The following is a 21,214-nucleotide window of genomic DNA, read 5'->3' as shown; positions in this document are numbered from 1 at the left end:
CCTGTAGTCCCAGCTACTCAGGAGGCTGGGGCAGGAAAATGGCGTGAACCCGGGAGGCGGAGCTTGCAGTGAGCCGAGATCACCCCACTGCACTCCAGCCTGAGCGACAGAGCGAGACTCCGACAAAAAAAAAAAAAAACAAATAATAATAATAAAAAATAAATAAATAATTTTTTGTCAGTGTTTACTAAATATCTGCAATTATGGCAGCTATTGTAATAAGAATCAAACAGTTCCTGGATGGAAAAACAATTTTAAGATATGATCGTTGACCTCAAACAGTTTACTGGAGTGAAATTACTAAAATATGTGAATCAAGGTAGAGTTACGTGCTGCTAATTGGAGTATGCATGAAGTTCATGCTGATGGGAGCAGAGAGAAGGAAGTAAGCGGTCTGTGCTGAAAGAATGGATAAAAATTGACCAGTCAGGGAAGGGGAGACGCATCATTCAGGCTTAAAAAATAAAAGGCACTTGAGTAAAGGAATAATACAAGATTGAAGGCCGGGCGCGGTGGCTCAAGCCTGTAATCCCAGCACTTTGGGAGGCCGAGACGGGCGGATCACGAGGCCAGGAGATCGAGACCATCCTGGCTAACACAGTGAAACCCCGTCTCTACTTAAGAAAATACAAAAAACTAGCCGGGCGAGGTGGCGGGCGCCTGTAGTCCCAGCTACTCAGGAGGCTGAGGCAGGAGAATGACGCAAACCCGGGAGGCGGAGCTTGCAGTGAGCTGAGATCGCGCCACTGTACTCCAGCCCGGGCGACAGAGTGAGACTCCGTCTCAAAAAAAAAAAAGGAATAATACAAGATTGATAAGATGAGCGTAGGGGGAACTAAGAGCAAGTATGTGCCCAGGCACAATCCCAGCACTCTGGGAGGCCGAGGCGCGCGGATAACTTGAGATCAAGAGTCAAGACCAGCCTGGCCAACATGGTGAAACCCCATCACTACTTTAAAAAAAAAAAAGAAAATTAGCCGGGCATGGTGGCACGTGTCTGTAATCCCAGCTACTCGGGAGGCTGAAGCAGGAGAATCGCTTGAGCCTGGGAGGTGGAGGTTGCAGTGAGCCGAGATTGCATCACTAAAAAAAAAAAAAAAAGAAAAGGCAGGGTGGGTGCATCACCTGAAGTCAGGAGATGGAGACCAGCCTGGCCAACATGGCGAAACCCTGTGTCTACTAAAAACACAAAAAATTAGCTGCGTGCGGTGGCGCGTGCCTGTAGTCCCAGCTTCTTGGGAGGCCGAGAGCTTCTTGGGAGGCTGAGGCAGGAGAATCTGTTGGGCGGGGTGGTGGTGGGGGCGGAGGGGCGGAGTTTACAGTGACCGGAGATCATACCACTGCACTCCAGCCCGGGTGACAGAGCAAGACTCTGTCTAAATAAATAAATAAATAAATAAATAAATAACAGATAGGTGGGTGGGACCAGATTATGGCTGGCTTAAAATCCAGGTATACCAGCGGTCTTCCAGGAAATAAGGAGGAACCATTTTAGTTTTGAGAATGTGGTCTGAGCCAGGTAGAGAAACTGGGAGCTCTGGCTGAAGTGTAAGACTACTTTGCCTTTCTTCAGAAAAATGTGCCATACTTGAACGTTCATTTAAACGTGGGGGTGTTAAGTAACACACGTGACCCAGAGACATTCCACCTGCAAACCCGGAGTAGGGCCCACGCACCAAGTCCCTGATGTTTAATCGCAGTCTAGAATGTTACTGACTAGTTCACCCAGTTTAACAAAGTGTCCGGAGGTCGTTCACTGGATGGTTATGCTGGTGACTGGGCCTTGTTTCACCGAGAAAAAAAGATGGGAAAGAGTGAGAGGACGGTGAGAAAGTGAAAGGGAGAGAGGTGGGGAAGATGTCTGCCAAGGTCCAGGCGAGGTTGGTGGGTCGGCGGTCCGGTGGCCCTCAGGGGCCCCCCCGCCCGGGGTTGGCGCCTCGGGCGCGGCGCGTGTGCTTGCGGGCGGGGCGCCCCGCGGCCGCGGACGGCCAATCCGGGAGGGCGTCCGGGGAGGGGCGGGGCTTGCCGGCTCGGGCTCCGCGAGTCCTCCTTTTTGCACACACACGAATACAAAGAGCCATACGACCTTCGGGTATCCTTTTTCCATTTTTTTCCCCTCCTTAATCTTGTGTGTGTTTTCAAATTTTTAAAAATAGCGATCTGTAGCAGTGCTGGGGTGAGGAAACTGTTGCTAAGGGGAATTTGCTCTTTCCCCCATTTCTTTTTCTGTCTCTCTTCCTCTTTCTTTTTCCTGGTCAAGGTTTTAAATATACCAAGAAGTTGAGAAGCAGGATGGCCGTGTACAACCGTTTCCAGCCAAATTTATAGTTTTTTTTTTTCAAATCACATTTTAAGAACTGGTAGATTTTTGTGGTTGAGGGACTTTAAAAATTTAGCCGCTTGGGAAGTACAGATTTTTTTAAGCGGGCTGAAGGGATAATGTAAATTTCTGCCACAGGCAACATCGAAGGAAGCAGAGAGAGATTTGAGGCTCCCTCAGAAAGCCGTGTGCGTGCTTTTTACACACCCACTCCCCAGAACCAAAACCAACTGGCTGGGATGTGGCACTTGTCCAAGGCCAATAGGTTAATATTGGGATATTATAATGGAGACATTCATTTCCCTAGGGAAGGGGGACAGGCCTTACAGTGTGTCTTTCACACACATTTTCATTAGAACATTTGTGTGTATGTGTGTGTGTGTTTCTTGAAACAAATTTGTAAAGTTATAATTTGGGGTTATTTGTGTATATGTACAATATGTGTGTATATGTGCCATATCAGATTTTATTTTCAAAAGTGATAAATATATCTGGTTTTATGTGTGCAAAGTATCCCCTAGGATGTGAATTTTTTTTCTGTTGTCTTCCCAAATGTGATCGAAACATTTTGTGTGCAAAGCAGAGCTTAGAAGAAATCCTATGCTTAGCATACTTAGGCACTTTCTGTGTGCATTTACTATATTTTTCTGCTCCTAAAGGATCAGAATAATGAATAATTAAATAATTGCCAAGGAGTATATAGTCCATGTGGCAAATGAGAGTAGGCAATTTATTGAATCTGTGGTTCAAAGCCTTCAGTGACTGTTTTGCCTAAGTGGTTTTGCTTTTTATTGTCTCACGTTCTTAAATGTACAGCTGTGTATATTTTGGCCTTTATGTGTGGTTTGGTTGGTGTGTTCAGAAGGGAAGTTCTTTCTTGGCTTTTTGACGAAATGGTCGTTTATTGGTTGGAATCTATTCGAAAAGCTCCACAGCTGGCAAAATATCAGGAAAAAAAATCCAGTCAAGTCTGATTCTCAAAAACTGTTCATGGTGATGGTGATAGGGAGCCAAGAGGATGCAAAGGCAAATAATAGAAGGGATAAGAAATGCCTTTTGGTTATCATGTTGCATTTTTAGAATGGAAAGCCTTCTCCTCATTTCTAAGAGTCACAGAAAAAAAGTATGTGAATTAGAGAAAAACAGTCTCGAAGAGCAGAACCTCCTGTTACAGGAGCCCTATTTTCACTTCATTCTGTTACAGAATCACTGTCTCCTCATTAGAAGTCATATGGAAAATATCTGTATCCAAATTTGTATTCGCAGATTGGAGTGAAAGCATAGGAGGTATATGGGGTGCTGAGGGAGAAACTGGAATGTCACAGATGCAGTGACAACCAGGAGATTAAAAAGAAAGGACCTACTGTAGAATTTAAATTTCATTACAACAAAACCTCTGTATAATAATGCATTTCTATTACACAGCTAGCATCCTATTCTATTTCAAGCAGTATTTGACTCCCAAATACCGACTGCAATAAAATTACTTGTACAAATTTGTAACAAATGTGGCCCTGTTTGGGCTTTCTGGGTTTCTTACTTGTGCTGAGTGTATTTTTATTCTCTAACAATTCAAGTCAGACCAGTGCTTAATAAATACTGGCTCGACTGTGGATTATTCCACAAGTTCAGGCCTGCATTTCTTTGAAATCTAGTCAGATTCTAGTGACCTTTGTGATCACGGCAGTAGTTTTTTGTTTTTGTTTTTTTTTAAACGGAGTTTCGCTCTTGTTGCCCAGGCTGGAGTGCAATGGCGCGATCTTGGCTCACTGCAACCTTCGCCTCCTGGGTTCAAGGAATTCTCCTGCCTCAGCCTCCCGAGTAGCTGGGATTACAGGCATGTGCCACCAGGCCCAGCTGATTTTTGTATTTTTAGTAGAGACAGGGTTTCACCATGTTGGTCAGGCTGGTCTCCAACTCCTGACCTTAGGTGATCCGCCTGCCTCTGCCTCTCAAAGTGTTGGGATTACAGGCGTTAGCCACCGCGCCCGGCCAGTGACGGCAATTTTTAATAGAGTTTTACCCTTTTTAGCTCTTTTCCACATCAATACAGGTCATCACATATACCTTTTACTTTACTTTTTAGCTTCTCAAAAAATAAGGAAGCTCTCCCCAGAACAGTGCAGAGCCCGTGTCCCTGATTTCCTAGGCCATTTGATTTCTACATCCAGGAACGTAGGGTCATATCCAGTTACTGCTTTTTCTTTCTTTTGTAAGAAAGGAGATAATTCCTCGCACATATATATCATTGGCTTGGCCTTCCAAAGCAAAGCAAAACTAAACTTTGTTGATTTTGCCTGGGAATCCTCGGGGCCCCTAGTATCGGAAACTTAAAAACTATGAGCTACTAATTTGCAGGTGACATGTGAAAGAAATGTAACCGAGGCCAGCAGTAACTAAAAGTCGGCCACCACCCAACGTGTGACGCCGATTTGTGGCCACTGTGCTTATAATCGTGTACACACAGGTTTGTGAGCAACAGGGAACAAAAGCAAGTAAACAAAAACAAGCTAAAGATGGCGTCTGACGGCCTTGAAATAGCCTCCCAGTCTTGTCCCTCCCTGAGGAGGCCCCTCCCCTACCTGACTTTTTGAGTGACTGTTGTTTGTAGCCAATAGTGTCCGTGACCCTGCTCCCCAACCGTCGTATAACCGCCAATCACCGGGAGCCAGAAGGCAAGCGGGGCGGTGTCTCCCCGCGTGCGCGAGCCGGCCGGGTACACGGGGAGGCGCGGCGGATTCCTCTGCCGCGCGCCCGCCTCAGGCCCAGCCTAGCTGAGTCAGCCCGTGCGGTAGCGCCGGGCACACGCGGTAGAACAACCGTAGGGCTGCTAAGCTGCACCTCCGCGTCAGTTCTCACGGCGAGCGCCGCCTTCAGCCCAGGTTCTCAAAGCTCTCGGTGCTACGTAGTCTACCCTCCTCCGTGACCCGGCGAGATCCCCAGCCGCTCCTCCGGCCGCCCTGCTCTCCGCAGCCCTCCCGGGAATGACCCCCTTTACCCGGGACTCCCAGAGCGCACTGTATGGTTGGGCACAGTGGCGAGTCACCCTGTCGCCTGCGGCCTCTTGAGCAGTCGCCGATCTTTGCCGCCAGCGTCGCTGCGATCGCCCTGCCGGTAGCTGAATCACACTTACCCATCGGAAATGGTTCTGGCGTCCCTGGGGTCCACCTTGTCATCCTTGACTAATATTTAATCAACTAACATTTACCAAGTTCTCGCTGGCACAGGAGAGACTTCTAGGAGCTACTTTTTAATTTTTCAGTTTCTCCATAAATGTAGTGAGTCCCTTACATTAGGCAAACCTGAAATCGGAAATATTCATCTTACCAATATAATCTTAGCAAATGTAAATAAAAAGGACTGTGCTATGCTGGGTTAAAAATTCTCATCCTGTTATAGAAATATACCTGGAATTAGGCCGGGCGCGGTGGCTCAAGCCTGTAATCCCAGCACTTTGGGAGGCCAAGACGGGCGGATCACGAGGTCAGGAGATCGAGACTATCCTGGCTAACACGGTGAAACCCCGTCTCTATTAACAAATACAAAAAACTAGCCGGGCGAGGTGGCGGGCACCTGTAGTCCCAGCTACTCGGGAGGCTGAGGCCGGAGAATGGCGTAAACCCGGGAGGCGGAGCTTGCAGTGAGCTGAGATCCGGCCACTGCACTCCAGCCTGGGCGACAGAGCGAGACTCTGTCTCAAAAAAAAAAAAAAAAAAAAGAAATATACCTGGAATTTTCAGATTACATAGAATCCTTTTAAGACCGCATTCTGCCTTCTGGGTCTACAGTTCTGTTTTTTACCCCTAAAAATAAGGTCTTGGATTTTTTGCAGATCATTAGACGAGTCACTCTTTTAAAATGTGGGAAAATAGTATTTTGTGGTATTTACTTAGCTGCTCTTGTGTGATAAGGAGCTCATTTCTGATAAAAATAGGTTTTGAGAGAACCTTTTGACAGGTGAGCCATTTTGCACCTAGAAGTGGAGGAGTAGGACTGACCAACACAGCAGGAGTTTTAAGTGGCCATTTACCTTATTTATTTCTTAAAATGAAGATTATGATATGAATTGCCATGCTTTCAGTAATCACATTTAAGGAAGTCTATTGCTAGCATGACCCTGAATGAGTCAAGCGCCCATTATAAAAACATATATCATCTGAATGATACCATATCATACACATCTATTAAATAGTGAGAAAACTTTTATTTTTCATAGTTTGGAGGTGAACTCAGTCATGCAGAAAATTCAAACTCAGAATGGGGAGAAAGCAAGCAAGGGAACTGCCAAGAGTATGATATATTTAGTCCTAACAAAAATGTGACTTGGGAGGAAAGGGATAGTTAAAATTATGGACAGTCTCACCCTGAACTGTCTGTCTAAAGGAGATGAATTTTCTTTCTTTCTTATCTGAATATTTATGAAAAATACCAAAAGTACTGGAAAGTACATTTTTAAGGCTCATCTCACATGTATTTAAATTAGACCAATACTGAAATGAACCCCAAATGCATATATTTTTTGCAAACCTAAGTGTGACATCTACTGTCATGCTGTGTTGGCAACTTATCCCAAGATTGAAGATCTTTTTCTGTTTTTTAGACCTAGTCAGTTGTTTTCAGGACTTTCTACATAACATGTTGCCATCAGTTGAAATTTAAAATGTTAAATAAATATACTTCACTAATATACTGGTGTCTCCTCTTTATTTATTTTTTAAAGACTGGGTCTCGCTATGCTGCCCAGGTTGGTCTCAAACTCCTGGGCTCAAGCGATCCTCCTCTCCTCCCAAAGTGCTGGGATTACAGGCATGACCCATCATGCCCAGCCATGGTATTTCCTGTCAACTGCCTCATTTCTGTCATTCTGGTGGTGGTGGTGGTACCATCCTGTTACTCTTAGTCTTATAATCTTGCAGTTGTCTTTAACCAGTTATCTCTATACCCCATCTCTATACCTCTGTCAATTCTCCTTACCTTATTATATAAGCCCCTTTGCTCTGACCTCTGACATGTACCCTGTTAAGTCCTGTAATTTTTTTTTTTCCCTAGAATGTCTTACTACCCTATCAGTTCATCTGATACATTGCTCAAGGCTCAACTGGAAGCTTTTATTCTGTAAGAACTCTTTCTCAATATGATTTCATTTTGTTAATCTTTCCATTATTTTGAACTACTCAGAAATTTTTCAATCTATACCATATTATTAGGACTTGCATGTATTTCACTTTGTTATGTATTTGTTTATTTATTTATTTTTGAGACAGTTTCATTCTTGTTGCCCAGGCTGGAGTGCAATGGTGCAATCTCGGCTCATTGCAACCTCCACCTCCTGGGTTCAAGTGATTCTCCTTCCTCAGCCTCCTGAGTAGCTGGGATTACAGGCATGTGCCACCACACCTGGCTAATTTTGTATTTTTAGTAGAGACAGAGTTTCTCCATGTTGGTCAGGCTGGTCTCGAACTCCCGACCTCAGGTGATCTGCCCTCCTCGGCCCCTCAAAGTGGTGAGATTACAGGCGTGAGCCACCACGCCCAGCCTCACTTTGTTTTTTAGCTAGTCCATGTTTAGAACATTCCATGTTCTTAAGACATTCCCATCTGAAATACACTTTAAGTGCCTTGTAGGTAGAGACTTTGTCTTCCCTTCATTTGAGTACTTAGTAGGCGCAATCCATTTTGGTGAATCATCCTTTAACATGGCCTTACATATAAAAACTTTTGAGCCTGGGCACAGTGGCTCACACCTGTAATCCCAGCACTTTGGGAGGCCAAGGCGTGCAGATCACTTGAGGTCAGGATTCATTAGTCAGTTGTGGTGGCACACGTCTGTAATCCCAGCTATTCGGGAGGCTGAGGCAGAAGAATTGCTTGAACCTGGGAGGCGGAAGTTGCAGTGAGCCAAAATCATGCCACTGCACTCCAGCCTGGGTGACAGAGCGAGACTCTGTATCCAAAAAAAAAAAAATATATATATATATATATATACACACATATATAGGCCGGGTGTGGCTCATGCCTGTAATCTCAGCACTTTGGGAGAAGGGCAGACCACAAGGTCAGGAGTTCAAGAGCAGCTTGGCCAATAGGGTGAAACCTCATCTCTCCTAAAAATACAAAAATTACCCGGGAGTGGTGGCACACGCCTGTAGTCCCAGCTACTCTGGAGGCTGAGGCAGGAGAATCGCTTGAACCTGGGAGGCAGAGGTTGCAGTGAGCCAAGATCATGCCTCTGCACTCTAGCCTGGGTGACAGAGCAAGACTGTCTCAAATAAATAAATAAATTATATATATATATATATGAACCTAAAAACACCTCCCCGCACTCACCAGCTCACCTTCTTTTTTTTTTTGAGCTGGAGTCTTGCCCTGTCTCCCAGGCTGGAGTGCAATGGCGTGATCTCAGCTCATTGCAACCTCTGCCTCCTGGATTCAAGCCATTCTCCTGCCTCAGACTCCCGAGTAAGTAGCTGGGATTACAGGCATCGCGCCACCATGTGCTGCTAATTTTTTTTTTTTTGTATCTTTAGTAGAGAAAGGGTTTCACCATGTTGGCCAGGCTGGTCTCGAACTCACCTCAGGTGACCTGCCCGCCTCAGCCTCCCAAAGTGCTGGGATTATAGGCATAAGCCACGGTGCCGGGCCCAGCTCACCTTCTTTAATGGGGATATATGCAGCTAATGAAATTAATGTTTTGTTTTCAGTCATGTATCCAGCACTTAAATAGTTACCTGGTTAGTAAATATAACATGAAATATTCGTTTATTACCTGGTGATCCCAATTTCTTTCTATAATATAAAGTTTAGGTGACAGACTATAGCAAGAGGCTGGGAAATTAAGTCAGCACTCGTGTCCATGGAAACCAAAAAAGAATTATTTGAATGCCCATTGTGCTAGACCACACTGTACCAGGTTTTTATAGGCAGGTTAATTCAAGAAAACACTTATTTGTTGCCCTGAATGTGATGTTTTAAGATGGACATAGTATGGTAATATACAAAGTAGAAAAACAGAAGAGAAATTGAGAAACAAATTGAACTCACAATAGGAAAATACATTTAGCATTAAAAACTAACATAAAATATTATCCTTAGTCTGAGACCAAGTCATGATAGCAAGTAAATTCCAAATACTCAATTACCTTTCTAATTTGCATCATAGAAGGTTTTGTACCTATAAATGCATCCTCATAGACTTGAGGAATAATGTACTGTTTCTTAGAAATTCATTATTAAATTTGGGGGCAAATTTCCCCAAATTCTGTTTCAAGCCATTGCATTTTATTCAAAATTATGGAATCAGGAGTCAAGGTGGTGGTTCACACCTGTGATCCCAGCTACCCAGGAGTCTGAGGCGGGAGGATGGCTTGAGGCCAGGAGTTGAAGACCAACCTAGGCAACATAGCAAGACCCTGCCTCTTAAAAAAAAAAGATTAAGGAATCAGGATGGGTGTCCAGGGTGGGAACACAAAAGGTTACAGGAATAATCATAATATCATGCAGCCATTACTAGTGGAGCACTGACCATGTGCCAGCACTCTATAGGTGCCTTACATATATTATGTATAATCTTCATAGAAAACACTCAAAGTAGATAGTGATGAGAAGACTTGTACTCAGAAAAGTGAAATAATTTACTCATGTTCATGCAGCTTATACATGGTGCAGCCAGGGGAGAACCTCATTTAAAAAAAAATTTTTTTTGAGATGGAGTTTCGTTCTATCACCCAGGCTAGAGTGCAGTGGCATGATCTTGGCTCACTGCAACTTCTGACTGCTGGGTTCAAGCAATTCTCCTCCCTCAGCCTCCTGAGTAGCTGGGATTACAGACATGTATCACCATGGCTGGCAAATTTTTATATTTTTAGTAGAGATAGGGTTTCACCATGTTGGCCAGACTGGTCCCGAACTCCTAACCTCAAGTTATCCACCCACCTCAGCCTCCCAAAGTGTTGGGATTACAGGCGTGAGCTGTCGCGTCCGGCCACTCTTTTTTTTTTTTTTTTTGAGATGGAGTCTTGCTCTGTTGCCCAGGCTGGAGTGCAGTGGTGCGATTCCGGCTCACCACAAGCTCCGCCTCCCAGGTTCACACCATTCTCCTGCCTCAGCCTCCCAAGTAGCTGGGACTACAGGCGCCCGCCACCATGCCCGGCTAATTTTTTGTATTTTTAGTAGAGACGGGGTTTCACTATGTTAGTCAGGATGGTCTCGATCTCCTGACCTCGTGATTCGTCCGCCTTGGCCTCCCAAAGTGCTGGGATTACAGGCATGAGCCACCGCCTGGCCTTTTTTTTTTTTTTTTTTCTTTTTTGAGACGGAGTCTCGCTCTGTCCCCCAGGCTGGAGTGCAGTGGCGCGATCTCAGCTCACTGCAAGCTCCGCCTCCTGGGTTTACGCCATTCTCCTGCCTCAGCCTCCCGAGTAGCTGGGACTACAGGCGCCCGCCACCTCGCCCGGCTATTTTTTTAGTAGAGACGGGGTTTCACCGTGTTAGCCAGGATGGTCGCGATCTTCTGACCTCGTGATCCGCCCGTCTCGGCCTCCCAAAGTGCTGGGATTACAGGCTTGAGCCACCGCGCCCGGCCTTTTTTTTTTTTTAACCTGCAATACAGTGCTGTTTTGGAAAGATGACCAAGGAAAGACGACCAAGGAAAGACTATTTAAAGAAGAGGGGCCCGGGCGCAGTGGCTCACACCTGTAATCCCAACACTTTGGGAGGCTGAGGTGGGTGGATCACTTGAGGTCAGGAGTTCGAGATCAGCCTGGCCAACATGGCAAAACCCTGTCTCTACTAAAACTATAAAAATTAGCCATATGTGGTGGCGCGTGTCTGTAATGCCAGCCACTTGGGAGCCTGAGGCAGGAGAATCACTTGAACCCGGGAGGCGGAGCTTGCAGTGAACCCAGATCTTACCATTGTACTCTGGCCTGGGCAACAGAGTGAGACTCCGTCTCAAAAAAATGATAAATAAAAATAAAAGAGAGGGGAAGAGTTTGAGGCAGGCTCAACACTGGTAGGGGTAAAAGCCTCTTGCAAGAAAGAGTAACTGTGTGAGGCAAGAGAGTTTGGTACCAGAAAGGAGTTAGACAGCTCACCCAGTGTCCCAACCTGATGCATCGTAATAATTACTGATTTTACAAATACTGAACGCAGCTGGCAAGCATTTGAATACTATTATTTATTATCACCAAAACATTCTTTTGCCCACAGCATCCATGTTTAAGAGCAAACTCCCTGCATGATGTAGGTTAAAGAAAGAATTAAAAAGAAAAAACTCTGCAGGAGCAGTGTAGGCCCTAATTTAGGAAGGAAAAGAATACATAAGTGATTCATCTATAAATTGACATAGAATCGCTTAGTGCTTTCCTTTAACCTTTAGTTTTAATTTGGTTTAACCTTTAGTTTCAGGTTTAACTGTGCCTTCCAGTGACTATAATGACAAGGAAGCTGTAAATGTATTTGAGTTAAGTTTTTGTGAGAAGTAAGTATCTGGCACAGAAAAAGCCATTTCTTCAACATAAAGGGTGGAAAGAGCAAATTAAAGACTATTCTTTGATAACCACATGTAATTAAAATGCATTGTCAGATTTATGTTTTAGTACCTCAGAGGCATTGATATTGCCTGTTTCTGAAATGAGATTGCCTACTCAAAAAGAAAAGAAAAGAAAAGAAAACCCTCAATATATAGGAAATTCTCCTAACCTCCTACTCTTTTTTTTTTGAGGTGGAGTCTTGCCCTGTTGCCAGGCTGGAATGCAGTGGCATGATCTCGGCTCACTGCAACATCTGCCTCCTGGGTTCAAGTGATTCTCCTGCCCCAGCCTCCCAAGTAGCTGGGATTACAGGCGCCCGCCACGACACCCGGTTAATTTTTGTATTTTTAATAGAGACGGGATTTCACCATGTTAGTCAGGCTAGTCTCGAACTCCTGACCTCAGGTGATTGCCCCGCCTCAGCCACCCACAGTGCTGGGATTACAAGCGTGAGCCACCATGTCCGGTCCCTCCTCTCCTTTTAATTGTAATGTTTTAATTTACAGGGTAAGAGAGAAATGCATCTCTCAGGGAAATTGTAAACATACTTAAGGTTTTGACACGGAGCATCAGAAGGATTTTTTTTCTACTATCAAGTATTATTTAGAAAATTACAATATTTATTAAGTTCCCTGGAGTGTTCTCAGTGGTACGAATCAACTTCTTTACTCCTTTTTTTCTCTCCTGGAGTAGTTTAGTTGCTTAACTACAGTAATTTAAAAGAAAGGCAGTTTGGTTTATCACTGACATTCTGGTTTCTCCTTTTATGGGGGCTGGTCATGCAGGCAAAGTGGCAGCATGGCTGTTCAGACATTCCTGTTGAATTTTGGATCCACCCTTAAGGAGTATGAGAAATGAAGATAAGGGGCCCCACAGGTGCTTTCTCTGGGCTCCTGGCTGGAAGACTCAGGACAGCTAGTTTCCATTACAGAGGCTCATGGCCCAGGTATACGACTATGTGGGAAAGGAGGCTGTGCAGCCCTGGGTTACCCCTGCTCAATTCCCTGATCTTTTCATTTCATTTCCCTGCCCTCATCCCCAAAGCATTAATGATATAATAGTGAGAAGCTGGTGACATGCTGAGGGGGGCAGTGATGGATGTATTCCTTATTTAGGAGTTTTACTCTAAATGTGCATTTGTATGAAAATTATAGAGAGGGGGCCGGGCGCGGTGGCTCAAGCCTGTAATCCCAGCACTTTGGGAGGCCGAGATGGCCGGATCACGAGGTCAGGAGATCGAGACCATCCTGGCTAACACGGTGAAACCCCGTCTCTACTAAGAAATACAAAAAATAGCCGGGTGAGGTGGCGGGCGCCTGTAGTCCCAGCTACTCGGGAGGCTGAGGTCGGAGAATGGTGTGAACCCGGGAGGCGGAGCTTGCAGTGAGCTGAGATCCGGCCACTGCACTCCAGCCTGGGCGACAGAGCGAGACTCCGTCTCAAAAAAAAAAAAAAAAAAAAAAGAAAATTATAGAGAGGGTAGAATCATGATTGTCGTGATTCTTAATGTCAACAAAAAGTGGTATCAGGTAAAAAAAAAAAAAAAAACAACAACAACAAAAAAAAACCACTACATTGAAAGTACCAATAACTGGATTCTGCTGTTATTCCTCTGACCTTGAAAAAGACATATAACCTCTCTGTATGTCTCTTCTCCGGACCTGGAGTAATATGTGTTTCCTAGCGCTGTTGAGTAGATGAGGTAACTTACGTGAAGCGTTCTGAACTCCTTAAGGAACAATGTCAAAGCAATGAAATGCAGTACCATTATTACAGTAAAGATGGTGAGGAGGAGGAGGAGGAGACAGATCTACATTTTCTTCCTTAATCATCTAATCTTTCCAGATGCCGGAAGGTCCTTCTGAATCCCTTCCCTGTTCCTTAGGTTGCACTAGTCGGGGGTTCCATGCTGGGGGGCAGAAGGAACGCTCTCTACCCTCTAAAACCATTCATCAGGAAGGCCTTGATTTGTGATGTTCTAGGAGAGCACAGGATCTGCAAATAGAAGGCACCTGTCTCCCTTCTGCAGGCTGAGGAGAGGCCGCCGTGGACTGTGTGCTTCTTCATGGCTTATCTACTCTTCTTTCACAGACCCTACAGCTTGGGGCCTGGGCTCCTCTGACCATCCTCATTGAGAAAGGAAAGTGAGTCAAGAGAAGTCGATGATTCCTACCTGTTGGAGTGGCCCAGCAGTGTAAGCGTGGTTGTTACTGCCCCATCCACCATGTCCTTCAGTGCCACCATTCTCTTCTCTCCTCCCAGTGGCAGTGAGGCCAGATGCTGCTGCTGTGCCTGTAAGAGTGAGACTAATGGAGGCAACACAGGCTCCCAGGGTGGGAATCCTCCTCCTAGCACCCCCATCACAGTGACTGGACATGGCCTGGCTGTTCAGAGCTCAGAGCAGCTCCTGCATATTATCTACCAACGGGTGGATAAGGCAGTGGGTTTGGCCGAAGCTGCTCTGGGTCTTGCCAGAGCCAACAATGAGTTGTTAAAACGTCTCCAGGAGGAAATGGGTGAGCTGAGACAAGGGAAAGTGTCCACCCCTGATGAAGACAGGGAAAGCCGGGCACATAGTTCCCCACCTGAGGAGCCTGGGCCTCTCAAGGAAAGTCCCGGGGAAGCCTTTAAGGCTCTGTCTGCTGTGGAAGAGGAGTGTGACAGCGTGGGTAGCGGCGTGCAGGTGGTGATTGAGGAGCTGCGGCAGCTGGGAGCAGCCTCAGTGGGGCCTGGGCCTTTGGGCTTCCCAGCAACTCAGAGGGACATGCGGCTCCCGGGGTGCACACTGGCTGCCAGCGAGGGGGCCCCCCTGCTCAATCCTGTGAGTATGGCAGCAGAGGGCTGTTGCTCCTAAGTGCTTTTCCCGGTCTTTCACTCTTTTTCCTTTCTGTTCTTTTATTTCCATCTTTAAACCTTTTGTCTGTATTTGTGATAAAGCAAAACAGGACCAAGTTTCCTTTTCCTTCAGGGATAATCAGCTCTCCTATTTTCTTCCTGAACCATTAGCCTCTTTGGCAGAAGGTCATTTTTTGCTCTGTGTAGTGACGGGGTGCCCTTCCCCCTCTCTCAATAGCTCCGCATGGCACCTTTTCCTCCACAGCTGTCTCGGCTGCTCCATGGGCTCTGCCTCTCCTGGTGAGGATGCCTGCCGTGCACAGACGGCTCATTCATATTTTATTGCAGGCCCTCTGCTTGCCAAGAGGAATTCAGTACAAAGAGAGATGGGAATGTACAGGGGAGAGAGGCAGAGGTGGAGAGAGGAGGAAAAAGTGAGAGGACAAAGATAAAGATAACAGACGACAGGTATAGGGAGGGAAAGAGACAAGTAGAAATGAAGGGCTGAGGGAGGAGAGAAAGTGCAAAAAGGGAGCACAGAAGAAAGGTGAGTCTATGTGGAAAGAGAATCTACACCACAGGAGAGAGACTATGACGTAAGGCAAGAGGGAGGTAGAGGAAAGGAAATAAAATGGGAAACGAGAAAAAGAAATGGCCAACTGAGTGTTAACAGGAAGATAATAACATATAGGGAGAAAGAGGGAAGAAAAGAAGGAAGCAAGCAAGCATATTTTGTGAGCAGGAAAAGACATAGATGTACATTGTGCTATTTCAGTTTCTTTATTGCTTAAGGGCCATATGAGCAGGAAAATCCTGGCTGAGTGGAGTAAGAACTGCAGAATGTCACACATGGAAGTATGAAAAGGAGATGGAGCAACTATAGAGATCTTAGAGATAGGAAAATAACAGATGTGGTGCCACTTGAGAGACGGTGGGAGTTCTATCAGCTCTCCTCCACCTTATTCTCTGTCTGTCCTCTCTTTTTCTCCTGCTCCCACGACAAGACATAGACACCCCAGTAAAGAGTAAAGGAGCAGAACACATGGAGTAGATGGGAGGGATGGAACTCCCAGCCCATCTGCTGGATCTGAGAAATGAATACAGAAGCCCCCCTCTCCCCCTCCAGTGTAACACAGCAACTGGTCATTGCTCTCCTGAAGGCACAGCCATATGGGTAATGGCCACTGCTGCTCACCCCAGTCTGTGGCTGGTCAGGACTCTCAGTTGTTCCAGCTCAAGAGGGGAGGACCTGGAAGGTGGGAAGCAGGAGGGTACCAGGCCAGGCATTGCCCTGAGCTGTGGGTTCTTTGAGGCAGGAAAGGCTTCCAGGCTGACAGGATGGAATTAGATTTCACAGTGCAGAAAGCAGCTCACAGGTCTATAAATCTCAGCCTCCTCCCCCGCTTCTTTCTCTCTCTGTGTGTGTGTGTGTGTCTCCCCACTTTCAGTGTTTTGTTTTCTTGACTGCAGAAATCCCCCCTCCTTTCTTCCTCCCTCTCTCCCTTGCTCCCTCCTTCCTTTCCCGGCTCTGTATGTCCTTGATTGAGGGCACAGGCAGTTAGGTAGATGTCAGGGGCTATGACAGTCGAATGTGGCTAGGGTAGGATCAAGGTGAGGGCATGGACTGACTCTGGGAATGGAGGATAGGTGAGGGGAGCTGTCACTGCCAGTCTCTCTTTGGATTTCTGACTTTATATCTTCCTCCTTTGCTCATTTTTCTTTTATGTCTCCTCTTAATTGTTGTTACTGTTTTATTTTCTTACTCCTTCTCTTGCTTGGTTTCTTTCTTGTCATCACTTCTTCTCCCAGTCCTTTCAGACAAAACACTTACCTAGCTACATTTCTTATATCCAAGAGCTATCTATAAATGACGATTCACAAACAGTGTCAGAAGCATGCTTTCTCCTTGTGAGCAGCCCTACGGTAACAACCCAACATGAGAGGCCCTGTACACACAAGAAATATTTGCCCAACACTCATAGGAGTCCCAGAGAAACAAGCCATTGAGCATTAAAGACTGTGCTACAGTCCCCCTTCTTTCCACTTTCTGTTCACTATTCTTAGCCAAAGAATGATGGTTAACCAGGTTCCCCTAAGCCTGGCTGGCTAATAGGCTATTATTTTTTTACATTCTTAGCTGGTGGATGATTATGTGGCCTCTGAGGGTGCAGTACAGCGAGTTCTGGTCCCTGCTTATGCCAAACAGCTCTCACCAGCCACACAACTGGCAATCCAGCGGGCAACCTCAGAGACAGGACCAGAAAATGGAACCAAGCTGCCACCACCCCGCCCTGAGGACATGCTCAATGCCACTGCTGCGCTGGACAGTGCCTTGGAAGAGTCAGGCCCTGGGAGTACTGGAGAGCTGAGACACTCTCTAGGGCTGACTGTTTCCCCATGCAGGACCAGAGGAAGTGGGCAGAAGAACTCCAGGCGCAAGCGGGATCTGGTACTCTCTGTGAGTGAGCTCAATTGCTATAAATTTTTCTCCAGTCTGGAAAGATAAGTGAAGAGTGAAGGGTGGGTTGATTTTAGGCCCCCCATATTGAATGAATACTATACTGAATCCTACCAGAGTGGGAGGGATAAGGAGAGAGGTTATTCTGTAACACTAGGGATAGGAAGTCCCCTGCTAAACATCAAACTTTTAGACTTTTCCAGATAATGTGGTATCTTCCTTTATATCACATCTCCTGCTGTCCTTTTTTTTTGAGACAGAGTCTCACTCTGTCACCCAGGCTGGAGTGCAATGGTGCGATCTCAGCTCACTGCAACCTCCGCCTCCCAGGTTCAAGTGATTCTCTAGTCTTAGCCTCCTGAGTAGCTGGGATTACAGGCACATGCCACCACCCCCAGCTAATTTTTGTATTTTTAGTAGAGACCAGGTTTTGCCATGTTGGTCAGGCTGGTCTTGAACTCCTGAGCTCAGGTGATCCACCCGCCTTGGCCTCCCAAAGTACTGGGATTACAGGCGTGAGCCGCCATGACCAGCCTTCCCAGTGTTCTAATAATCCTGATGAGAAGATCTTTAAGGGATTGAGCAGATTGATCACCAAAGGGTAACTCTGGAAATTGCCTGCAAATTAAGCTAGTGTGCAGAGTAAGTGGCAAGGGACAACTTGGGTGGAAAAGCAAGTGAAGCTGTCCTGAGGTAGTCTCAAGCTTCAGAGATGCAGAGAGTCACTAGACCTTCAGCTCAGTTATAGAGGTTTGGAGATTCCAGTCATCCCAAGAGCTCTTAGCCAGGAAGGGACTGGCCTGAACCAGGTCTGCCTAAAAGCTTCTTGGAGTGGCTGGGAGCCCAAAGAACATCCTGCTGAGCTGGGAGTCCCTGTCCTGGCAGCTGACCAAACCTAGAGAAGTTCTAGGGCAGCTGTTCTCAACCTGGGGTGATTTTACCCCCAGGAGACATTTGGAAACATCTGGAGACATTTGTGATTATTACAACTGGTGGGTGGCTGGGGGCAGGGGAAGGAGAATGCTACTGACATCTAGTGGGTGTTCTGCTAAACATCCTGTGCACACGACAGCCCCCATAACAAAGAATTATCCAGCTCAAAATGCCAATAGTGAAGAGGTTGAGAAATCTTCTTTAAAGTGACCACAGTCTTTGGGATAAACTCTATATGCAAAAACTTCTTTTTTTTTTTTTTTTTTTTGCTTTCTTGAGACAGGGTCTCACTCCCATTGCCCAGGCTGGAGTGCAGTGGTGTGATCATGGCTCATTGCAGGTTCGACTTCCCAGGCTCAAGTGATCTCCCACCTCAGCCTCCAGAGTAGCTGGGATTACAGGCATGCACCACCACACCTGGCTTATTTTTTGTATTTTTGTATTTTAGTTGCCCAGGCTGGTCTCACAAAAGTTTCTTTCTGACAATCATGGGGATATTGTTTTTAGTCTCACTCTGTCATCCAGGCTGGAGTGCAGTGGCGTGATTTCAGCTCACTGCAAGCCTCCCAGGTTCAAGCGATTCTCCTGCCTCAGCCTCCCGAGTATTTGGGATTGCAGGCGTGCACCACCACGCCTGGCTAATTTTTGTATTTTAGTACAGATGGGGTTTCACCATGTTGGCCAGGCTGGTCTTGAACTCCTGAGCTCAGGCAATTCACCCACCTTGGCCTCCCAAAGTGTTGGGATTACAGGCATGAGCCACCGCGCTCGGCTGGAGATATTCTTTAGCCATACAATGTTCATATTGACTATAATGAGTTTATAGTTACAATTTGCATAAAAGCAGGATTTTCCATCATTTCCATTCCACTTGTGCCTGCTGCCTCCAGAGAGAGGTACAGCGTTGAGGCCTGGCTTCTTCCTTCCCCTAGGAGAGTGTGGTGGAACTGAAGACGTGCAGGAAGGACAGTATGCTCACTCACCATCATGCTCTCTCTATTCTGTGCTTGAGAAGGATCTGGAGGACCAGTCAGGGAGTTTTGCTGCTCATCATGGAGGAAGGTTTAAAATGTTCTTGTGGCAGACTGTGGGTTTAGAGCGGGAGGGACAGTTGTTCCAATCTTTAGCTCTGGAACGGAATCAAAGAGGCATCTCTCCAGTCGGCTGGGGCTCTTGAGGATTGCTGCTAGGGATCCTATAAACCAAAAGGATCAAACCAGAATTCTTTAATTCCTTGGAATGCTGCAGATCCCAGCCAGTCCTTGGGGAAATATTTTTAGCTTATTCAGGAGGTAGGTGAGCCAACAGCCTTTACACTCCTCACACTTACTGTCTAGAGTATTTTCCCTTTCCATGTCAAGCCTGTTTTGATTTTTATCAGCTGATCTCTTCAAAGCCACTTGAGTTGGAAGCTATGTAACTCCCTTTTTTCTTTCTCCTTTTTTTTTGGTTTTTTTTTTTTTTTAAACTCTCCCAAATACTTTCTGAAACATTCACCCATTCCTTTGTGATTCCTTAAGTGTGGACTACTAAGAGGTAAAATGACGGTGTTGAATATGCAGCTAGTATAATAATGGTCTTTTTTACAGAGTGGAGACCCTAGCCATAAAGAGTTGACAATACTTTCCTAAGTTGGTATGGTGAATCAGCCATAGAGGTAGAAGGATAAATTGAGGATTTCTGAATATGGAGCTGCAAAGTCCTTGGATCGGGATATGAATCTGTCAGTTTGGAACTGGGTAATTTCCACTGACTAAGGGAGCTTGGGATGAAAATATAATCAGAAACAACACAACTAAACTTAACTGAAGGAAATGTAAAACCCTGCATTAGGGCTGGGTGTGGTGGCTCAGGCCTGTAATCCCAGCACTCTGGGAGGCCAAGGCGGGTAGATCACCTGAGGTCAGGAGTTTGAGACTAGCCTGGCCAACATGGAGAAACCAAATCTCTACTAAAAATACAAAAATTAGCTGAGTGTGGTGGCGTGTGCCTGTAATCCCAGCCACTTGGGAGGCTGAGGTAGAAGAATCACTTGAACCTGGGAGGCAGAGGTTGCAGTGAGCTGAGATCATGCCACTGCACTCTATCCTGGGCGACAGAGCAAGACTACATTTCTAAATAAATAAATAAATATTGTAGGTGCTATTATGGGCAAAACTAGGAACAGATTTTGAAGCATCTAAGGCAAACCTTTTTCTTTCTTTTTTTTGAAACGGAGTCTCACTCTATTGCCCAGGCTGGAGTGCAGTGGCACGATCTCAGCTCACTACAACCTCCATCTCTTGGGTTCAAGCAATTCACCTGTCTCTGCCTCCCGAGTAGCTGGGACGACAGTTGCACGCCACTACGCTTGGCTAATTTTTGTATTTTTAGTAGAGATGGGGTTTCACCATGTTGGTCAGGCTGGTCTCGAACTCCTGACCTCAGGTGATCCACCTGCCTTGGCCTCCCAAAGGACTGGGATTACAGGCATGAGCCACCACGCCCAGCTGGCAAAACTTTTTAATGAGTGAAAATGTTCGACAATAGAATAAGCTGACTCAAAATGGAGAGCTCATCATTAGATGGGTATAAACAAAGTGGAAAGACAGCCTGTTTAATGATGTGAAAGGGAGATTGGGTAATATAGCTTCCACAGTTCTTTCAGATTCACATTTCTGTTATTTTAGATTTCTGTTTTTCAGACCATTGTGTATATACTCCTGAGATTTGTGGTAACACACGAGGGGATATATAAAGCCACAGACAAACCCAGGGCTTTTTCCTGGGTCATCAGTTTTACTAGAAGATTCCAGAAGACTGCCAGGCTGGGTGGCTCATGCCCCTAATCCCAGCACTTTGGGAGGCTGAGGCAGGTGGTTCACGAGGTCAAGAGATTGCGACCATCCTGGCCAACATGGTGAAACCTCATCTCTACTAAAAATACAAAAATTAGCTGGATGTGGTGGTGGTGTACCTGTAGTCCCAGCTACTCGGGAGGCTGAGGCAGGAGAATCGCTTGAACTTGAGAGGTGAAGGTTGTAGTGAGCCAAGATCGCGCCATTGCACTCCAGCCTGGCAAAAGAGTGAGACTCTGTCTCAAAAAGAAAAAAAAAAGATTTCAAGAAGACTTTTTTTTTTTTTTTTTTTTTTTTTTTTT

The 21,214-nt window shown here is 45.9% G+C and overlaps 1 protein-coding gene across 5 annotated transcripts in view; it reads left to right on the top strand.

Annotated features, from left to right (window-relative positions):
• Positions 1 to 1,991: 1,991 nt before the first annotated feature.
• The window catches only part of C7BH14orf93 (chromosome 7b C14orf93 homolog), a 25,639-nt gene continuing 6,416 nt past the window's right edge, over positions 1,992 to 21,214 (top strand). The window contains exons 1-5 of one of the 5 annotated variants that reach the window (XM_025391065.1): positions 2,050 to 2,176; positions 7,370 to 7,435; positions 11,719 to 11,797; positions 13,695 to 14,670; positions 16,822 to 17,142. In XM_025391065.1, coding sequence (XP_025246850.1) covers positions 14,074 to 14,670; positions 16,822 to 17,142 — 918 coding nt within the window. In that variant the 5' untranslated portion in view covers positions 2,050 to 2,176; positions 7,370 to 7,435; positions 11,719 to 11,797; positions 13,695 to 14,073. Of the gene's footprint in view, positions 2,177 to 7,369; positions 7,436 to 11,718; positions 11,798 to 13,694; positions 14,671 to 16,821; positions 17,143 to 21,214 lie in introns of all 5 variants that reach the window. The other 4 variants (XM_025391068.1, XM_025391066.1, XM_025391067.1 and 1 more) reach the window with 4 other exon arrangements.

Source organism: Theropithecus gelada, chromosome 7b (assembly GCF_003255815.1).
Source record: "Theropithecus gelada isolate Dixy chromosome 7b, Tgel_1.0, whole genome shotgun sequence".
NCBI lineage: Eukaryota > Metazoa > Chordata > Mammalia > Primates > Cercopithecidae > Theropithecus > Theropithecus gelada.
The sequence above is the reverse complement of the archived record's forward strand: the minus strand, read 5'-3'. Positions and strand labels throughout refer to the sequence as shown.